Source organism: Arachis duranensis, chromosome 8 (genome assembly GCF_000817695.3).
Source record: "Arachis duranensis cultivar V14167 chromosome 8, aradu.V14167.gnm2.J7QH, whole genome shotgun sequence".
Taxonomy (NCBI): domain Eukaryota; kingdom Viridiplantae; phylum Streptophyta; class Magnoliopsida; order Fabales; family Fabaceae; genus Arachis; species Arachis duranensis.
Window position 1 is genome coordinate 44783386 of NC_029779.3, and position 16985 is coordinate 44800370.

Here is a 16985-nt window from a genome sequence, read left to right on the forward strand (position 1 = left end):
AAAGTGGAATTGATATATTCATTGGAGGGTATATTTCTTAAGGGAATATATACATATATAAGGACTACGCTGGAAAGAAGGATGAGCACTGATTATGAGGCAAAACAATATGAATGACCATCACATCATCGAAAATTTGACAGCAATCAACACCTACCAATCAAATCTGCAGAAGGCAGATAATCATCCATCGGAAGAATGAAAAGCAGGAGATCTGACGTGATTTGTAGAAGGGGAATGTTTTTCCTTTTTGAAAGAAAACTTATAACCAGAGAGGCCATGAAAGTACTTGCTGATGGGATTGATTTGCAACAAATGACAAAGGAGAGTTAGTCACAAGTAACGATACCTACTCTCATTAACCAAATAACTTTTTTGATAGAATAATAAAAGATAGTACTATTTGTTATAGAAGATGATGTCATTTCTCCCACCAAACCACCAAAATCTGATTTTTCATGTGAGGGTACACTGAAAAACAGGGAAGAGAATCACTTTCCCCACCTAACCACATCCAATCCATCTTTTGTTTTTGAAGAAAAATTCAAAAACCAACATCCCATCATAACTTCGAAAGTGACAAAATAAAATGAGGAAGCAACAACTTTGACTGACATCAGAATCATGTATAAAAGAATGAGATGAGATCACAAATAACATCATTCAAACTAACATCCCATCATAACTTCAGAAGAATGGAATTCACATTATATTTTCAACAATTTGAAGCATATAATAATAAAAATACAACCTCACCTCCCTAGAACTGATTGAGAAACAATCTATACATACTATGATTTAATGAGCACTTTAACAAAAACCAACTCCCATCACAACTATTAGATCTAAATTACTAAAAAAGAACCATTAAATTTGTCTAGTTACCACTCAAAACTGATCAATGAAGTATAAAATGAGAAATTGAATTAACTATAATTTGATGAGCACTTTGACAAAAACCAACTCCCATCACAACTATTAGTTCCAAATTACTAAGAATAAAAGAACACGAAATTTGTCTAATTACCACTCAAAACTAACCAATGAACTATAAAATGAGAAACTGAATTAACTAAGAAGCTTATACCCTAAACACCATAATACATATATACTAATGATATCAGCATGACAATGTGTAAAACCAACAACCTTATAACAATAATCCTAATCCAACCATAATTATCAAGAAAAACATAGGATATATAAAAGAACTGATTTTGAACAGATAGATAGTAAAACATATGATGATATGAAGGAACTACATTATTCATAAATGAAAATGAACATATAAACCACATTCATATCAAAATCACATGATTGTAGCAATAAATCAATGAAGTTGTGGGAATCACAAAGTCATCTATGCATGGCTCCCGAATACAGATCCCAAAGCACCAAAACATGATGAAATTTCGAGAAATTGAATAAAATTACAAAGAGGGAGCTGAAATTAAAGAAAACAATAGGAGAATATGACAGAACCATATTACATTCTTCTTTAATATTTTTATAAAAATAAGGAGAAGAGAAGGATGAAACTCTTTTCTCAGTCAAACAGAGAGAGAAAAAGTGAAGTACAATATGAAAAGAATGAATGAAGACATTCTCCTAATGCATCTAAAACAACTTTGCATAACCTAATAAATAGCATACATGCTTGAAATCACATGAAAAGAATTCTGTCTCACACCAAAGACCATAACAATAATAAAATTCAACAAACGTGTACCTAACCAATCACATCAACTACACAATTTTCAAGGTTACTTTCTATCAAAATGAACTTGTATCTATAGAGAAAAACTACCTACCTTAACTGTCCTAACCTCCTAAACTATAGTTGACAAACCACTAAAAATTTCAAAAGGCTATTCACTTAGCCATAGCTGATGAGATACTGGGTATGATATTCTCATTCTCATTCAAGAGGAAAGTACACTATTCATATATACTTATCTCAATTAATGTGATATATTAGCATATTTAAATAAATGAAATGACCTTTAACCCATGATCTGATTTAGCTCTTTCACTTAAATAAAAGAAAATTACCTTCCAAGACACAAAACTTATATCCAACTGTATTTAATCTGTAATCTCTAGTATCTAATAATAGATATTGATACATTGATATCGATGTCAGAGAAGGCATTTGAAAGAAAACTAATAGATTCCTCATAATTCTTGATATAAAGCCATGCAAGAATGATTAATATGGTAATACCTCTGATAAATAATCCAACATAATTCCTAATATTTATGTAAAAGCAAAACACAAGCCACAATAACCATAGCAAATTAGATTCAATTGGTAGAGAAAAGAAAATGCAGTTAACCCAGAAAAAATTGTTAGCTATCTTCTGTTAATTTTTTGTATAGAAATATAAAGCTCCAGAGATATTGATTTTGAATAAAAGGAAAAGATCATAAAAGGAAATCAATGATAGAATTAACCCACCATACCTTGGTCTTCAACTTTCAGCCTCATCAATCCCCGAATTTGCCACTCCCCTGTTCTTCACAGACCGATAGAACTCCTCACAAAACTCATGAAACTTTGTGTCGGAATCGATAATTTCTCTACCGGAGAATAATCCTTCAGGAGCCTCTGAATCACATTGGAGTAGGTGGAGCATCAGTGGCTGCGGCAAACCGGAAACAATGCACTGGCGGGGTATCGAAGGCGGACGGCATGGAAGAGTTCAACGACGATGATTGCGGCGAGAAGCATCTCCAAGGGAGGAGAAGGTGTTGCCGGTTGAGCTTGAAGGGGAATTGTTGGAGATGAAGGACCTGAAACCAAAAAGGTTTAAATAAAAAATAAAATACAAAATATTACAAAATGGAAAGAAGACCAAAGAGAAGAAGAAGAAGAGAGCTACCTACCGTTGTTGATGGGTGAAGAATCAGAAGCCATAGCTTGTTTTCTGTCTTCCTCACCTCTTCTTCTTCCTAACCTCATTTCTTTATTTCCTTCGTTGGGCTCTTGGGCTTGAACTCTGTCCAAAAAAGAAAAATCAATGAAGTATAAAATAGGAAATTGAATTAACTATAATTTGATGAGCACTTTGACAAAAATCAACTCCTATTACAACTATTAGAGCACTTCATATATAATTCACCGTTCTTCTTCTGTGCGGAATCACTGCAATTACATCCCAAGATCTTCATCAAATGAAAGAGACAAAAATACCTGAAGCATTATAAAATAACAAACATCACTCAACAGCTTTATGCTGAATGAAAAACCTTCCACAAAAAAATTGATGAGTTTTGCAAAGAGCATTTATGATTCTATCACTCTATCAGTTTATAAAGCGCAACATCAACTTATTAAAGAAATAGAAAAATGACGAAATACAGGATTCAAACACAAAATAGAACTAAATGAATTAGCAACTCCCATAAGAAACGAAACCCATTCAATGGAATCAGGATGCAACTGACAATTATTAGCCTTGATATAAGTTAACTTTTATAAAATAAAACAGCGCAAAGCCTGGCCAAAGAAAACGCAGCTGAAAACCCTAAATTAAAAAAAGATAAAAAAATTTCAGAAGCAGGGTTCAAAAAGATCCGTACATGAGGGTGCGCCGGTTGAGATCTCGGAGGAGGAGGAGAATGTATCAACCAGGTTCTTGAGGTTCCAAAGAGCGTCACTTGTTCAGAGTCCCCAGAATCCCACCGGCGTCGTCGCCATCATTGTGCTCTCAGACGATACATTCGAGTAGCTACGGTTAGGACTGTGGGTGGGGATCATAACGATTAGTGATCTCAGAACAATAAAGGAAGAAGCCCATTGCGGCGTCGGTAAGTCGGTAACGGCAGCACCGTAGGGGATGGCGATGATGTCAATGGTAGATTAGCACAGGAGTTATCTGAATATAGTAATATAGTACCTTTTGTTGCCTCTCCTTCTCCAATTTGTACTGCTCTATCAAACTCAATTTTTCTGCAACCTACATGATTCATGAATGGTTCAACATTTATCAAACAGTGTTCTATTGTCTACCGATTTGTATTTTTCTAAAAATGAAAGATGCTTGCAGTAGCGACAAATCTATGAAATATGGATCCAGAATTTACAATGATGCTGCTCATGACACAATATTACACTTAATGAAGCAAAATTAAACAAAATGAAAATAAGAGTTGGTACCTGATGATCAAACTCAGCACGATCCATTGCCCGCACATCACTGTGAAGCTGCAGGTCAATCGGCTGTGTGATTTCTTTGACAGGAGGCTTTACCAAACACTGAAATATTAGCACAGAAGATAGTTGAGTAACTCAATACAGTCTATACAGCAAATGCAAGCATGTCACTGAAATGGAAAAAGTATGAGTTGTGAACTGAACACAAGATTTTGAGAGCAAAATGGGCACCTCAGGTTCATCTGTTGTCCATGGAAGCCCTTGGGGTATTGGTATCCTTTGCTTCTCTTCCTCTGTCATCATTTCATGTATCTTCTTCACAAATTCTTCCTCTTTCACCTTCCCCCTTTCCTGCATTGAATTACAGTATCCATGTTATTATCCAATTCAAAAATCAATGGAAAATTGATTCAATCAATCAATTTGTTGCATCAGAATAGGCATTACCTCAGTTCTTAGCTTGAATGGTTTTTGGCTGGTGACTCTCAGCTGCTGCTTCTTCTTCCACCTGCTTCCCCCAAAGGTGCTAGTTGATTCCAAACTCTGAAAAAAGCAAATCCATTCAATTCAAATTTAGAAAACCCTCATTTGAATCAAATCTTCATTTTTTTTCTCAAAAAAGGTAAGCATCCAGAAGACTTACATTTCTTCTGCTTCTTCTACCTCCATTAGAAGTCCTGTTAGATACACTGCAGTTTGAATAAAAAGTATAACAAACATCAACACAAACAGATAAATACTACTATTAAATAAGTAGTATAACATAGATACATATATATCATTTTGAACACACATCTGTATATCATTTAATTGGTAGATATACCAAAGTGTCTCTCTGTTTTTAATTGGTAGATAGTTCCAATTGTATTAGGTACCCAAAAATCAGAACGCATGTAGAGCATATAGAATGAAAACACTATAGAGGAAAAAAAAAATTCACGTTTAATTTTCCATTATCCACAGTCCGTGAAAAATTAACAACAAAAAAAATAATAAAACTACAAAATCAGGTATGGCTCCTCTTATATATGTCTAAGCATGTGATCCCTCCCAAACTTCTTTTCATTTCACAAATCGAATCAAATTTCAATTAAATCCCACAAATCCATATTCCATAAAATGCTGCTAAGAATCTAAAATAAAAAATGGATTATAAGTGAGAAAGAAACATACCAGGAGCGGCGGCAGGTGTTTCAGACACTGCAAAAAATAAACAAAAAAAAGTCACATAAAAATGAAAACTTTATCTGAGAGAAGATTCGAAAACAGGAAGAAGGAAGTTATAATTTGACTGACATCCACAGTTGGAAGCGGAAGGGGCGGAGACTTTGCATGCAGCGGGGAGAGCGAGGGCCTTGGTGACATTGAGAACGACGCCGAACTGACCGCTGCTCTTGAAGGCTTCACACAGACATTGAGGCGCCGTTTTCAGAACCGATTTGAGCCCGGAGCAGCAGTTACCTTCCGGCTTGGTGGTGGTGCTGCCATTGGTGACGAAGGACAAGCAATCCGCCATGGTTAGAACCAGGGAGGAGCAATCCACGGCGGGGGCTGGGGCAGCGTTGAGCAAGTGGGACGGTGAGGCTCCGTTAGCTCCCAAGATGAAGACTGCACAGAGAACAATGAGAGAGAAACAGAAACGGGTTGGTGAGTGTGATGCCATTTTTGGGTACCTAATACAATTGGAACTATCCACCACAATCCTCTCCTATGGCTTCTTGTTGTTGTCGTTGTTCTTCTTCAATGATCACTCTCTCAATCTCAGCAGCTCCATCTTCTTGATCTTGCTCTTGTTCTTGTGCTTGCTTGTTCTTGAAGAACTCTTCCTGTGACTTCCTGAGATTCTGGTAAGCCACACAAAGACACTTGTTGTTCTTGTTGCTCTCTTTGCACTTACAAAACGACAGCGTTGAGTTTGAACCCTGATCACCATCACCACCACTCCCTTCGAACTTCTTGTTCTTATTCTTCTTTGCAACAACGAACTTCCTCTGCCTGATCTTGTTCTTCTGAACGGAATTCACGGAATTCACAACACCCTCCTTTGCTGCCGAGGATTGTGGCTTCTTCTGTGACTTGGAACACGATTTCTTCACAACAGGTGAAGGAGAAGGAGAAGAAGAAGAACCACAAGGATTGGATAAGGGTTTGGAAAATGGAGTGGTATTACTGTTAGGGTTGACATTCTCGGAATATTTGGAGGGTTCTTGATTCTTTGATCGGAAACCCTTGGCTGGAGTGGTTTGTGAAGTGAAGAAGAGAAACACAAGATTGGAACTGAGAGTGATGTGAAAGGAAACCACTTTCTTTGACTCAGACCATATGCTTTCTATTTTTTATTTTAAAGAAAACTCAAAAATCCAAAAAAATTCCACATCAGTGATGTTTCCTCCTGAATTCTAGTATGTATAGATAATTAAGTTATAGATACCGTGAAATTTTATCCGAATTGTTATTTGGTGGGTTGGTCTGTTGTTATAAAGATTTTTTTTTTTGAAAAAAAAATTATTAAAATAAAAAATAAAAGTCATAACTTGATAACTAATTAACCATAAAAAAATACTTCATAAAAGTCATATATTAACAAAAAAAAAGTGATTGAAAAATCATAAGAAATAATTGATTGCTTTAAAAAGTGATTTAAACAATACTTCATAAAAGTCATAAGAAAGAATTGTAACCACGTATCGTCAACTATTCTCACATGATTACCCCTTCCAATTCTCCAGTGTAATACTTTTGCAATAACTTTCCTGCTTTAATAAGACTTCTCTATCTTTAAATTCATGTATAGTTTATAAATTTCGAGTTGACCGAGTTTGACTGTCATGTTTCTTGCTATTATACTAGGCGAAGATTTGAGTTCTAAAAATGGACGATGAAGAGGTATGGCTAAGTTTGGTCATGTTTGATTTGGTCATGTTTGATTTGGTCATGTTTCTCACTATTAAGTTTGTGCTTCAAAATTGTATGAATGTGATAGGAACATGATCAATTTTTAGTTTAAACACTTATTTGATGTGTTTCCTTTTTCAGGTAATTTCGGTTTTGTTGTTGATATTATCTGTTGGTCTCTGACAGTGTAAAAGAAGCGTTCAGTTGCTTGACTTGAAGTTGTGGAATTATTTCTAAATATTTTTATATGTGCAAGTCCAAAGTTTATTTCTGCCTCCATGTAGTTCATAGAAGAGGTGACAATAATACTCTGAGCCTTTGCAGTTTGAGTGGAGTAACATGAGGCATATAACTCAGGGAGAAGATACAATCTGTCACCAATTGTAGAGTGCATGGAGAAAAGAAAGTTTTTGCAATATGAGGTCTGATTTGGTAAATTTATTTTTATAAAAGATTTAATTTTTTTTCAAACAAACTATTTATTTTGAGTTCTTAGTTAAATTATTAATACTAAATTTCATTGAGAACCAAACTTTTTTATCTATTTATTTATATTATAATTATTTTAAATTTTAAAACTTATTTTATTAACAATGTTTATGATTATTTAAAACCATTTTCAGTTAATTTAAAAAAGAAAGGTATTACTCTCTTTAAAAAATTATTTTTCAAAAACCAATTTTAATAAATTACTTATGAATAATAAAAAAATTTTTAAATCTAATTTTGTATGTCTTATAAAAATTGTCTCGTATTTAATATTTTTTTATTCTGATATAAGATTTGATTGGGTTGATTTAGGATAAACAAAAAATATAAGTAACGTGATTTTAATTTATCATAAAAAAATTGAGTAGGTATGATTTGATTATAAAAGAGAGTATTTTGTTGTAAAAAGAAGATGAATACATTAAAAAAAGAACGTGTGTATTTTCTTTTTTTTTTATCTGACTTTGAAATATTTTAAATTGTTTTTTTAAATATTTATTAGGAAAAACATAATTTTTAAAAAATGATAAGTTAATAATAAATTAAATGGACATGTAAAACTAAATGTGTCAAATATCATATGCCTTTGTGCACAGTGCACAATGCGTAATAAAAAATATCAGAAATACCTAATATTTTTGTGTATGTTGCATAATTTAAAATACCTGTTGTGCTTTAGAAATACCTTTACAAAGTTACAATTTCATGAGTGCCTTATAATAGCACGTGTCAATGTCAGATGCAGAGATATATCTGTTTCTCTATCTGTGTATAGTCGGTTCTGTGTGTGTTACATCCTAAATTTTTCTATTAGTATGTGTGGTCTAAAATACACTATATTTTTTACATAGTAAATTGTGTTAATATTAAATATCTCTGTACAATCTAAAATATATGGTACTTTTTTATATAATCGGTTAGATATCTTGTGATGAAAAATCTAAGCCTTCGCAGTTTGAATGCAGTAACTTAAAATATAGAATATAATTTAAGGAAAAAGAGTACAATCTGTCGTCAAATAAAGAGTGCATACATGGAGAAGAATTGATTCAATCAAAAGAACATGAAACGAGATTTTCTACTGTTGCCATTGTCATAATGAGGCAAAGGTAAGTTCATCTTCCTTTTTTTCAAGTTTTAATTCTGAGACATTTATATTTCTTTCCTGTTCCTCAAGTTAGCCCTGAAAAATTTAAGTGGTGTTCGTTAGACTAATTTGAGAAGTATATTTGTGGAGAAAGTGTTGAGGTGAATATCAATTGACTCAAACTACAATTTTTGAGAAACAGTCAATCTCCTTTTAGTAGCAGATTGCAATACCTAGGACTTTCAAATCATTATTTTTAATTCTTATGTTGTGGCAATCCATTTTTTTCTCTTTAATTGGAACTTATTTTACCATCTATGTTTCTCCGCAGGATGATATCAGGATTGTTCCGAAACTTAGACATGACATTCCCCGTCATTAAGTTAAATAGGTATGCTTATTAATTTGAACACCGATAATTTGAGTATCACCAAAATTTTGTGCTCCTTCTCCCTTTTGTTATTTCACATGTTAATCAATTCGATTGAATATTTTTGGATTGTTTTCCAGGTGATATGTTCACTTTGTGGGACTGAACAAGAGGTAAGTCTTGTTAATGATAAGAGAAGATCAAACTATTAACATAGATTAGGATAAAGCTTTATTTTTGTTAGTTATTGAATGATTCTGAAATGTTTCAATACAGAACTGGAGGATCTGAAAATTGCTTCCACTGCGACAAGTGTGGTAAGTCAATCGTTTTACATTTTCATGCTTTCCTTTAAAGTAGCAACACTGTTGTCTTAATTTTTGACCCGTAAGCTTCTTTTCCAACTATCATTCTAACAACACTTCTTTTCTTCCAAGGTTGTTGCCACTCAACTCTGCTGAAAAATAGTCACACTTGTGTGGAGAAGGCAATGCATCATGATTGTCCTGTTTGTTTTGAGGTCAAATTTTGTCTTTGTTAATTTCGTAATGTGCTCCTATTGGTCTATTAAAAGGGTTAATAATCAAAATGGTCAAATAACTTGGTGTAATACACATCTTTGATCAATATTAACAAAAATTAGCCCACAAAAATTACTCAACAATCCTCAAACAAATTTATTATTTATAAATAATTTTTTGTAGGGAGTGAATTATTTTAATTAAAAAATGCATTTGATCATGTAGATCGACAATTGATTTTTATTAGGGTAAAAATACTTGTTATGTGATATGGTCAAGTGGATTTTCTAATTAAATATGAATTTAATCTTGTTATATAAAATATCATTTTTGGTGTTAGACCCCAAACAAAAGCGAGAAAAAGGGGGAAAAGAAAAAAAAAAGGTTGAGATAAAGGTAACAACAAATTAAATGTGAAGAAGAACGCAAGGTTATATAGTTATAGGTATCAATCATATTAAGTATACATTAAAATTAATTACTAAAATAAAATATGTATTAAATTATAAAATATATATTAAAAATAAATTAAACTATACATGTATTTATATACACCTATATAGTATATAGTAGGTGATTTTAGTTTGCATTATTTTCCTATAAAATAAACATTTTTTTAAAAAAAATTCATGCTTAAGTAATAAAGTAAAGTATGTTTATTTTTAAACTTTTAAAGTTTATTTTGATGCTTCACATGAAAATTATACTCTAAAATATATTTGAAAATTATGAATAAACTTAATTAAAACATTAAAATTTTTTTAAAAATTTTTCAAAAAATGTTTTACCTAAATGAGGACTACACCAAAATTTAAAAGTGGTATAATAGATGTCAACATGAAAATAATAATTTAAGAAACATCTTTCCTTCTATCAATTGTTGCATGTTGTAACAGACTAAAAGAAACATAAATATAAACTGTGCATTTTTTTTTTACCTTTTTGACAATTTGATAATACAAACAAATGTTTCAATACAGGAAAAAATCTTGAAACAGCCACAATGGTACAACCTCCACGAAATATCTACTTTGATGTTAGTACCTCAACTCATTGCTTTTAACCGTATAACATCATATAATGTAACAATTTTAATGTTACACTGAAATCTGGAATTTGCCAGAATTTTGAGACCACCTTATATGTTACAAACAGCAGTAATTAGAAATTACAAAGATCAATTGGTAACATATGTCACTCACAACTGATGATAACATCGTTGTACTGTACCAGAAATTCCGAAGTCATGCTTTTAGACTTTTGAGTTGCATTAATTTACACTTGAAACTTGGAAGAGCGATTGCACTGGTTTTGGATTTGGAGACAGTGTTGCCACACAATTGAACTGTCACAAGAGTGATGTTCACTGTTGAAAAGACAGTAAAATCTTGTTTTAGGTCGTATGTAAGGGAAGAAAAAGGTTTGGTATATGTAATTTTATTAAATTTATAAGTAGGTCTTTATATATATATATATATTCAATTGGATTCTTACATTGCTTTTAATTTAGTAATTAGGTCCTTTTCATATCAAAAACGTTAAAATTATCAAAATATTTCTATCAAAAAACATGTAGTAATTAAAAGGAAAAAAAAAGTATAAGAATCTAATTGCAAATTGGTGAAATCATAAGGACCAACAGAGTAATTAAATCGAAAAAAAAAAAAACAATGGCTAAGGATAGAAAGAAAAATTAGAAGATTTTGCAATGAGATAATCAAAAGAGAACTAAATATAAACAGTCTTAATGCAAATATAATACATGACAAAATGCAATAATGTTATTTAATTCATACAACTAATTCATAAGATTTTGTTGTTATTAAGTTGGGTTGAGTGGTTGACTATATAAATTAAACCATGTTTCGATTTCAAGGTATTCTACTATATTGAGCTAATCACCGGATCAACTCCTTTACTTGTCTATTGCCAACATCAAAGTATTTATACATGAAAGATATTTATTATATATTTTAATTCCAAGACCCACTACAAAAAGGCATGTAACTTTATTTTCATTGTATCATCTAAGTGCTTTGTCAAAAATATATATAACCAAATTTTTGTTACATCGTTAGTTCATTTTTAATTATTTTTACAATATATAATAAAAACTTAATTTTTATAATAAAGCAATCACATAATTTTAATCTCGTATTTTATAATAAAGCAATCTCATAGATTTAATTTTAATAAATTTGACTTATTTTATATAATGAATATACTGGAGATTATATCATTCTTTATAGAATACAAAATTTTTACTCTATTGTTTGACAATTATTTATTTATTTTTTTAACATTATATCTTTTTTCTCTTTAACTATTTTGCGGTGATATATTAATGTGGAGGAAGAGAAATGCTTCCTCATTAGTATATAATAATAATAATTACACTAAATTGAAACTTAAACCCTTCTAATATTATAAGCATTTATATGTCGATTAATTCACCAATTTAATTATTAAATAGGAATACCCAAATTAGTTCATATAGAATATTTAGTCGAACACTTCCATACCAAACAAATTTTAATTACGAAAATTAGCCTCAATTTTTTATTTTAATATTTTGTTAGACAGATCATTTACGTGTTAAATTTTGCTAAAGATTTTATACAAATCTTTATATAATTTTTTTTATAACTTTTTACGTTATTTAATAAAAGTCCTTAAAAATTTTTAAATTCTCAAATTAGTCCATTCAGGTAGTAAGCAATATAACCTGGAGAAATTCAAAGACTAATTTAATAATTAAAATTTAATAAAAATTAAAATATCCGATAAAATATTCCTTTGAAAACTAATTTAGGATATTACTTTTATTAGTGAAGATAGTAAACACCAAAATTTTGCACAAAAATCTTCCCAATCCCTATATATATAGTGCGGAAAATTCTTACCTTATGTTGTTTATACTTTTCACGTATAGCATTCAAGGAACTGGCTTTGGTGTTGAGCTGCAAATCTACAAGTGCAAGAACAACAGTTTCAAGCTCTGAGGCTTTGTAGTTTGTATAGTACTCCAGAGTTAGATTCTGCATAATTAAAACATGGTTTTAACTAACTAATTCTCTTGGAAAACTGATTAAATATAAAAATATATTAAGCCGGAACTGAATAAACAAGAATATAGTTTTCAACTATGAAGCACGGACACTTGGCTGAGTTGCAGTGTCCGCGTATCGAACATATTTTGAACATGACATTCATTGACACTTGTCTGACACGTGTGTCTGCTGTGTCTAGCCTTGTCTTAATAAAAATAAAAATTTCTTCTCATACACGTTTTGATATACCTAAATACTATCACGTGTCAGTGTGTCCAGCCTTATTCTTAACATGTATTCTTGAAATAAGTTTAGAAATAATATATATTATAATTTATTAAAACAAAATATATTTTAAATACTTTATATAATTAAAAGAAAACATTAAAAACAGTTAAAAAAATATTTTATATTTTAATATCAATAAAATATCAAAATATCATTGTAATTTATCTAAAAAATACTTTATATTTTATATATATGTCATGTTCCCGTGTCTTGTAAAATTTTAAAATTTGTGTGTCCACGTGTCCCGTGTCATGTCGTGTCTCATGTCCTAGTCAGTGCATCATAGGTTTCCAATAAATTAGATACCATGAAAGTTATAAAACCTATGTAATGTTTGATTAGAGAGGCAAAAAATACAAACCAAAAGAGACAATGAAGACAGAGACACAAAAATTGTCTTTGTATCCTATTTCGTAGTGTAAGAAATAATTTTTTTAATATAAAATGTGGATATTAGTTAGAAAATCCTTTGAAACATTGAGGTGCATCATCTTGGATTTAAATAGTCACAAAAAAAAGCGGTTCATACCCATGGATGTTCTGATTGGTTTAAAGTCCATCTTGCAAGGAACACAGCAGATGCAGCTATAAGGGAAGGTAGAAACTGCAAGAAACTGTACTCAACAAGGGTAAGCTCTGCTAAATAATTTGCCAGGAATTCCAATTCGATGTGAGGAACCTGCGAAGAGATTGATGGTTTTGCTTTTAGAATCATGGTTTAATTTGTCTATAAGTGCTTATGATTTGATCTTATTTTCAATCAAATCCCTACTTAAAACATTTTAACATGTTCCATACATTAGAAATTTATAAGAACCTAATTGAAAATTGAATTCAAACAATAGAAATTTACATCATAGTTAAAGCTAGAATCATCTTATGTTAAATTGGTGGATAACAAGTATCATACCTTGTATGAAGATTGTGCTGCTTGGATGAATCTCCTGAAAGCCAAAGAAAGATCATCATAGATCAGTACTTCAGTGGAGCTTTAACTTTATGGCATTTTCCAATAAAAGGTGGATGTATATATATGTAGTACATATAATATACCTCAGAAATGTTTTGGTTGTTGGAACAGATAAATGAAAATGCAAAATGTTTAGAACTTCACTCTCCATTTTCAATACCTGTGAAAATGGCACTTATTAGATTATGCTTTATAGTTTATAAAAAACGTTCAAATTCAAGCCCTACTACAAAATATGCAATACCTCTTCTTTTGTGTAAGTGTTATCTGTGATGAAGCAAAATTCCTCCACTCTAGGAGCACAAATCTCTTCATACTTTCTTAAATCCAAAAGAAGTTAAGAAAAAAAAAAGTAAGACATTTTAGAATTTCCTAATATTATAGGAAGAATAGAAATGATATCTTATATTATCATTTAATGACTATCAACAAATTGCACCAGGAGTTACTAGAGTAAAACTAACAATGTCACAGAGAAGAGAGAGTATAATGAAAAAGTTATATTTGAGAAATCTATAAAATTACCAACAAATCATAACCAGAATATTTGAGTGACTGAAAAAATAATTATTATTAATTCATAATCGCTATACTAGTCATTATCAGTTTTATACTTTTACGCCTTTATCATCTTAAAAGTCAGAATGACTTGGTTTCTGTTATCATTTTCAATGCCATTTCATATTTTCATAAAGAAAAGAAGTGAAAACAATAGAATTTCATTTTCTATTTTCACTTTGTCCACCATGAAATCTTAAAAACATAAACCACTAAAAGTGAAAACAAAAACCATACAAAAATATCTATCCTTTAGAGATTAAGAAGTGCCCATTTATGAGCCTGTGGAATTCGCACTTACGATGCAATGAGCATGCAAGTAACACCAAGCAACTGGAGTCTTTGTTTCTGCATCAATTTTGCTGAGAGATACCTATCAATGAGGTTTACTGTAAGGTAAAGTGTGTCTGGAACCAAGTTATATTCCTCGGTAACCTGAAACATGATAAAGCAAACCCTTTAGCCAAAAAAAAGGGACTTATAACAGAAATGTAGATAATGTGCCAAGGTCATAAAACTAACCTCCACAAGCCAATCAATCAAAATTCCCCTCATGGTAGGACTGATATCTTGCTGCAACTCTCCCATGTAATTCGATATTGGTCTTCTTGAGAGCTGGATATACATTTAACAAAAGTTTATTGCCAAATCTTTTTTGTAATAAACCTTAGTATCATTCTGTTTTCTTGGCATTTTTATAATTAATTTCCCATGCTGCATAAGCATGGGTACACTATTCAAAAGGGCAGCTTGGGACACACATCCTACATCAAAGCAAGGTTTGGGAAAAGGTGGCACTAATGTCAGCTTAACCTGACAAATGCATTAGTGGCTAATCCCCTGGCTTGACTCTTGACCTAAGAACCAACTCAATCGTTGTTCCAAGGCTTGCCTTGCTTAGATTGGGCACCAATACAAGTAGAAAGTACCAAAATTTTGCAGAAACTAGGATACTATATTATATAGCATTATAAATTAAACAGTTATAATAAACATAAGTTCAAAAATGTGTAAAAAGAGATGAGATTTGAAAAAATATAATAGAAGTTAGTCAATCAAAGTAAAATCAAATAATTTCACAGCAACATGTGATGGTTAGTCTAAGGCTAATTTGTATTTACATCATTCTTTTATTATAATATTTAGACTAATAAGTTCCATACCAGTACCAATAACAGCAATTAAAAAATAAATTAAATTAAATTAAATTAAAAAAAATTCTATCATGCTGCAATGTTGATATTATTATTATGTCATAAAATAAAAGAACGCTCTCTGCTGTTTCAAGAAGGCTTGCTTATTTGGGACGTTATACTCTGAGAGAGCCTAACAATAATAATGTTATAATGCCCTTGAAGTGTGGCAGCAGAAAAGCAGAAGCAATTGAAGTTTACATCAAAACATTGTTTAGCAGAGGCTAATAGCAGTTGTCACCCGCTACATATAACTAAGATCACAAACCTCTGTGACACGAATATTATTGTATATTTCAGGTGCATAAGAACTCCAAACTTCAGGATCCTTTATCTCGGAATCAATGTCCACAATGGCCAAGCAATCTGATGCTCCTAGTTTCTCACAAATCATATCTATGTCTGCAACATCCAATCAAATGTGTGTTTAGATTAGCTTTTCTTTTCTATTCTAGGCAATCGGTATGTAGACCCTGTTACTAAAAATCCGATTAATCCATCTGAGGAAACTCAAGACCACTGGGAAGAGGACGAGCTTTGCCTACCACTCAATCAGCCATGTGTTGGTAGATTAGCTTATTTTGGATTCAAAAACAGTTTATCTTTTATAATCAACAACCTTCTGAGACAAGACAACTTTATTATATCAAAAAAATCTTTTCAATACAGTGATACACCCATCAAGACTACGAAACATTAAGTGCAAGGTCCTGATAAACTATATAAACTAAGATATTATCTTTCTAGTGTATGATGCATCAATTTAGCTAGAAATGGGATCATTTCAAAACCTTTATTTGGAGAGCTCGGACCATCAGATTTCGCAGTGTCTTGCACCGAAAGCACGTTGTCTGCTATACCATGTTCTCTTATGCTATTGGACATACAATGTTCACCAGTGGTGTCATGTGATTCTACCATCCTTATTGTGGATACTTCTTTAGTTAACTTTGCTCTAACATCCCCTTGTGATGTTGAAACTTCAAACGAGACATTTGAAGCCAGTTTTGTGTTTTTCTTCTTATTAACTCTTCTTGCCTACATATTGGACATTGAACCAGCACCACCATTTGAGAATAGAAAGATTAAACATACTTGAATCGATTATGAGTGAGGAAGTACAGGACAATGATATATGAATTAGAAGTATTTGCATTTTCAAATATTTCTTTCGATGTAATAAGACATAACTGAATGTCTATATAAAACATTTACACTCAGACTGTATCAAAAAGAGATTTATAATACATTTTTATTTTACAAAATTTACATTATGAATATAATATATCTTAGTATCTTACTAATGATAATACTTATAATTATATAACTCTTATGACCTTCATAATGAACATTCACTATGCATCACCAACTGAAACTTACAGGGACATTGAAGCCTATACTTACATAA

At 31.4% G+C, this 16985-nt stretch overlaps 2 protein-coding genes and 1 long non-coding RNA gene across 6 annotated transcripts in view; 1 reads left to right on the forward strand and 2 right to left on the reverse strand.

Annotated features, from left to right (window-relative positions):
- Nucleotides 1-303: 303 nt before the first annotated feature.
- On the reverse strand, nt 304-6986 carry LOC107462957 (microtubule-destabilizing protein 60). The gene is made up of 11 exons (XM_052253425.1): nt 6971-6986; nt 5853-6485; nt 5453-5764; nt 5326-5356; nt 4800-4845; nt 4604-4699; nt 4388-4507; nt 4160-4258; nt 3583-3959; nt 2887-3193; nt 304-2793 (listed from the first exon to the last, which is right to left on the reverse strand). The coding sequence occupies exons 1-9, from the start codon at nt 6984-6986 to the stop codon at nt 3852-3854; spliced, it is 1461 nt and encodes a 486-aa protein (XP_052109385.1). The 3' UTR covers nt 304-2793; nt 2887-3193; nt 3583-3851.
- A 1555-nt stretch (nt 6987-8541) lies between these two features.
- Nucleotides 8542-10603, forward strand: LOC107463107 (uncharacterized). 4 transcript variants are annotated; one of them, XR_008002118.1, is made up of 5 exons: nt 8542-8649; nt 8959-9018; nt 9138-9170; nt 9274-9314; nt 9435-9579. It is a non-coding gene; the product is annotated as an uncharacterized LOC107463107 (long non-coding RNA). The 4 variants fall into 4 exon arrangements; XR_008002120.1 differs by lacking the exon at nt 8542-8649 and adding an exon at nt 8686-8788; XR_008002119.1 differs by lacking the exon at nt 8542-8649 and adding an exon at nt 10499-10603 and having other exon boundaries at nt 8839-9018; nt 9435-9517.
- Nucleotides 10604-10612: 9 nt separating this feature from the next.
- Nucleotides 10613-16985, reverse strand: part of LOC107463106 (cyclin-A2-2) — a 66104-nt gene continuing 59731 nt past the window's right edge. Inside the window, exons 2-11 of the mRNA XM_016081846.3 lie at nt 16369-16615; nt 15846-15979; nt 14907-14999; nt 14686-14819; nt 14071-14146; nt 13910-13986; nt 13767-13800; nt 13386-13535; nt 12422-12556; nt 10613-10863 (exon numbers count right to left, since the gene is read on the reverse strand). Of these exons, the coding sequence (XP_015937332.3) occupies nt 10789-10863; nt 12422-12556; nt 13386-13535; nt 13767-13800; nt 13910-13986; nt 14071-14146; nt 14686-14819; nt 14907-14999; nt 15846-15979; nt 16369-16498 (1038 nt within the window). The 5' untranslated portion in view covers nt 16499-16615 and the 3' untranslated portion in view covers nt 10613-10788. The remainder of the gene's footprint in view (nt 10864-12421; nt 12557-13385; nt 13536-13766; nt 13801-13909; nt 13987-14070; nt 14147-14685; nt 14820-14906; nt 15000-15845; nt 15980-16368; nt 16616-16985) is intronic.

Excerpts from the sequence above, each read along its gene's own strand:
- LOC107462957 (XM_052253425.1), bottom strand. Across the intron at positions 5,357-5,452 it reads TTCCGCTTCCAACTGTGGAT|TGTCTGAAACACCTGCCGCC; the intron begins GTCAGTCAAATT and ends TATTTTTTGCAG. Across the intron at positions 4,508-4,603 it reads CATTCAAGCTAAGAACTGAG|GAAAGGGGGAAGGTGAAAGA; the intron begins GTAATGCCTATT and ends AATTCAATGCAG.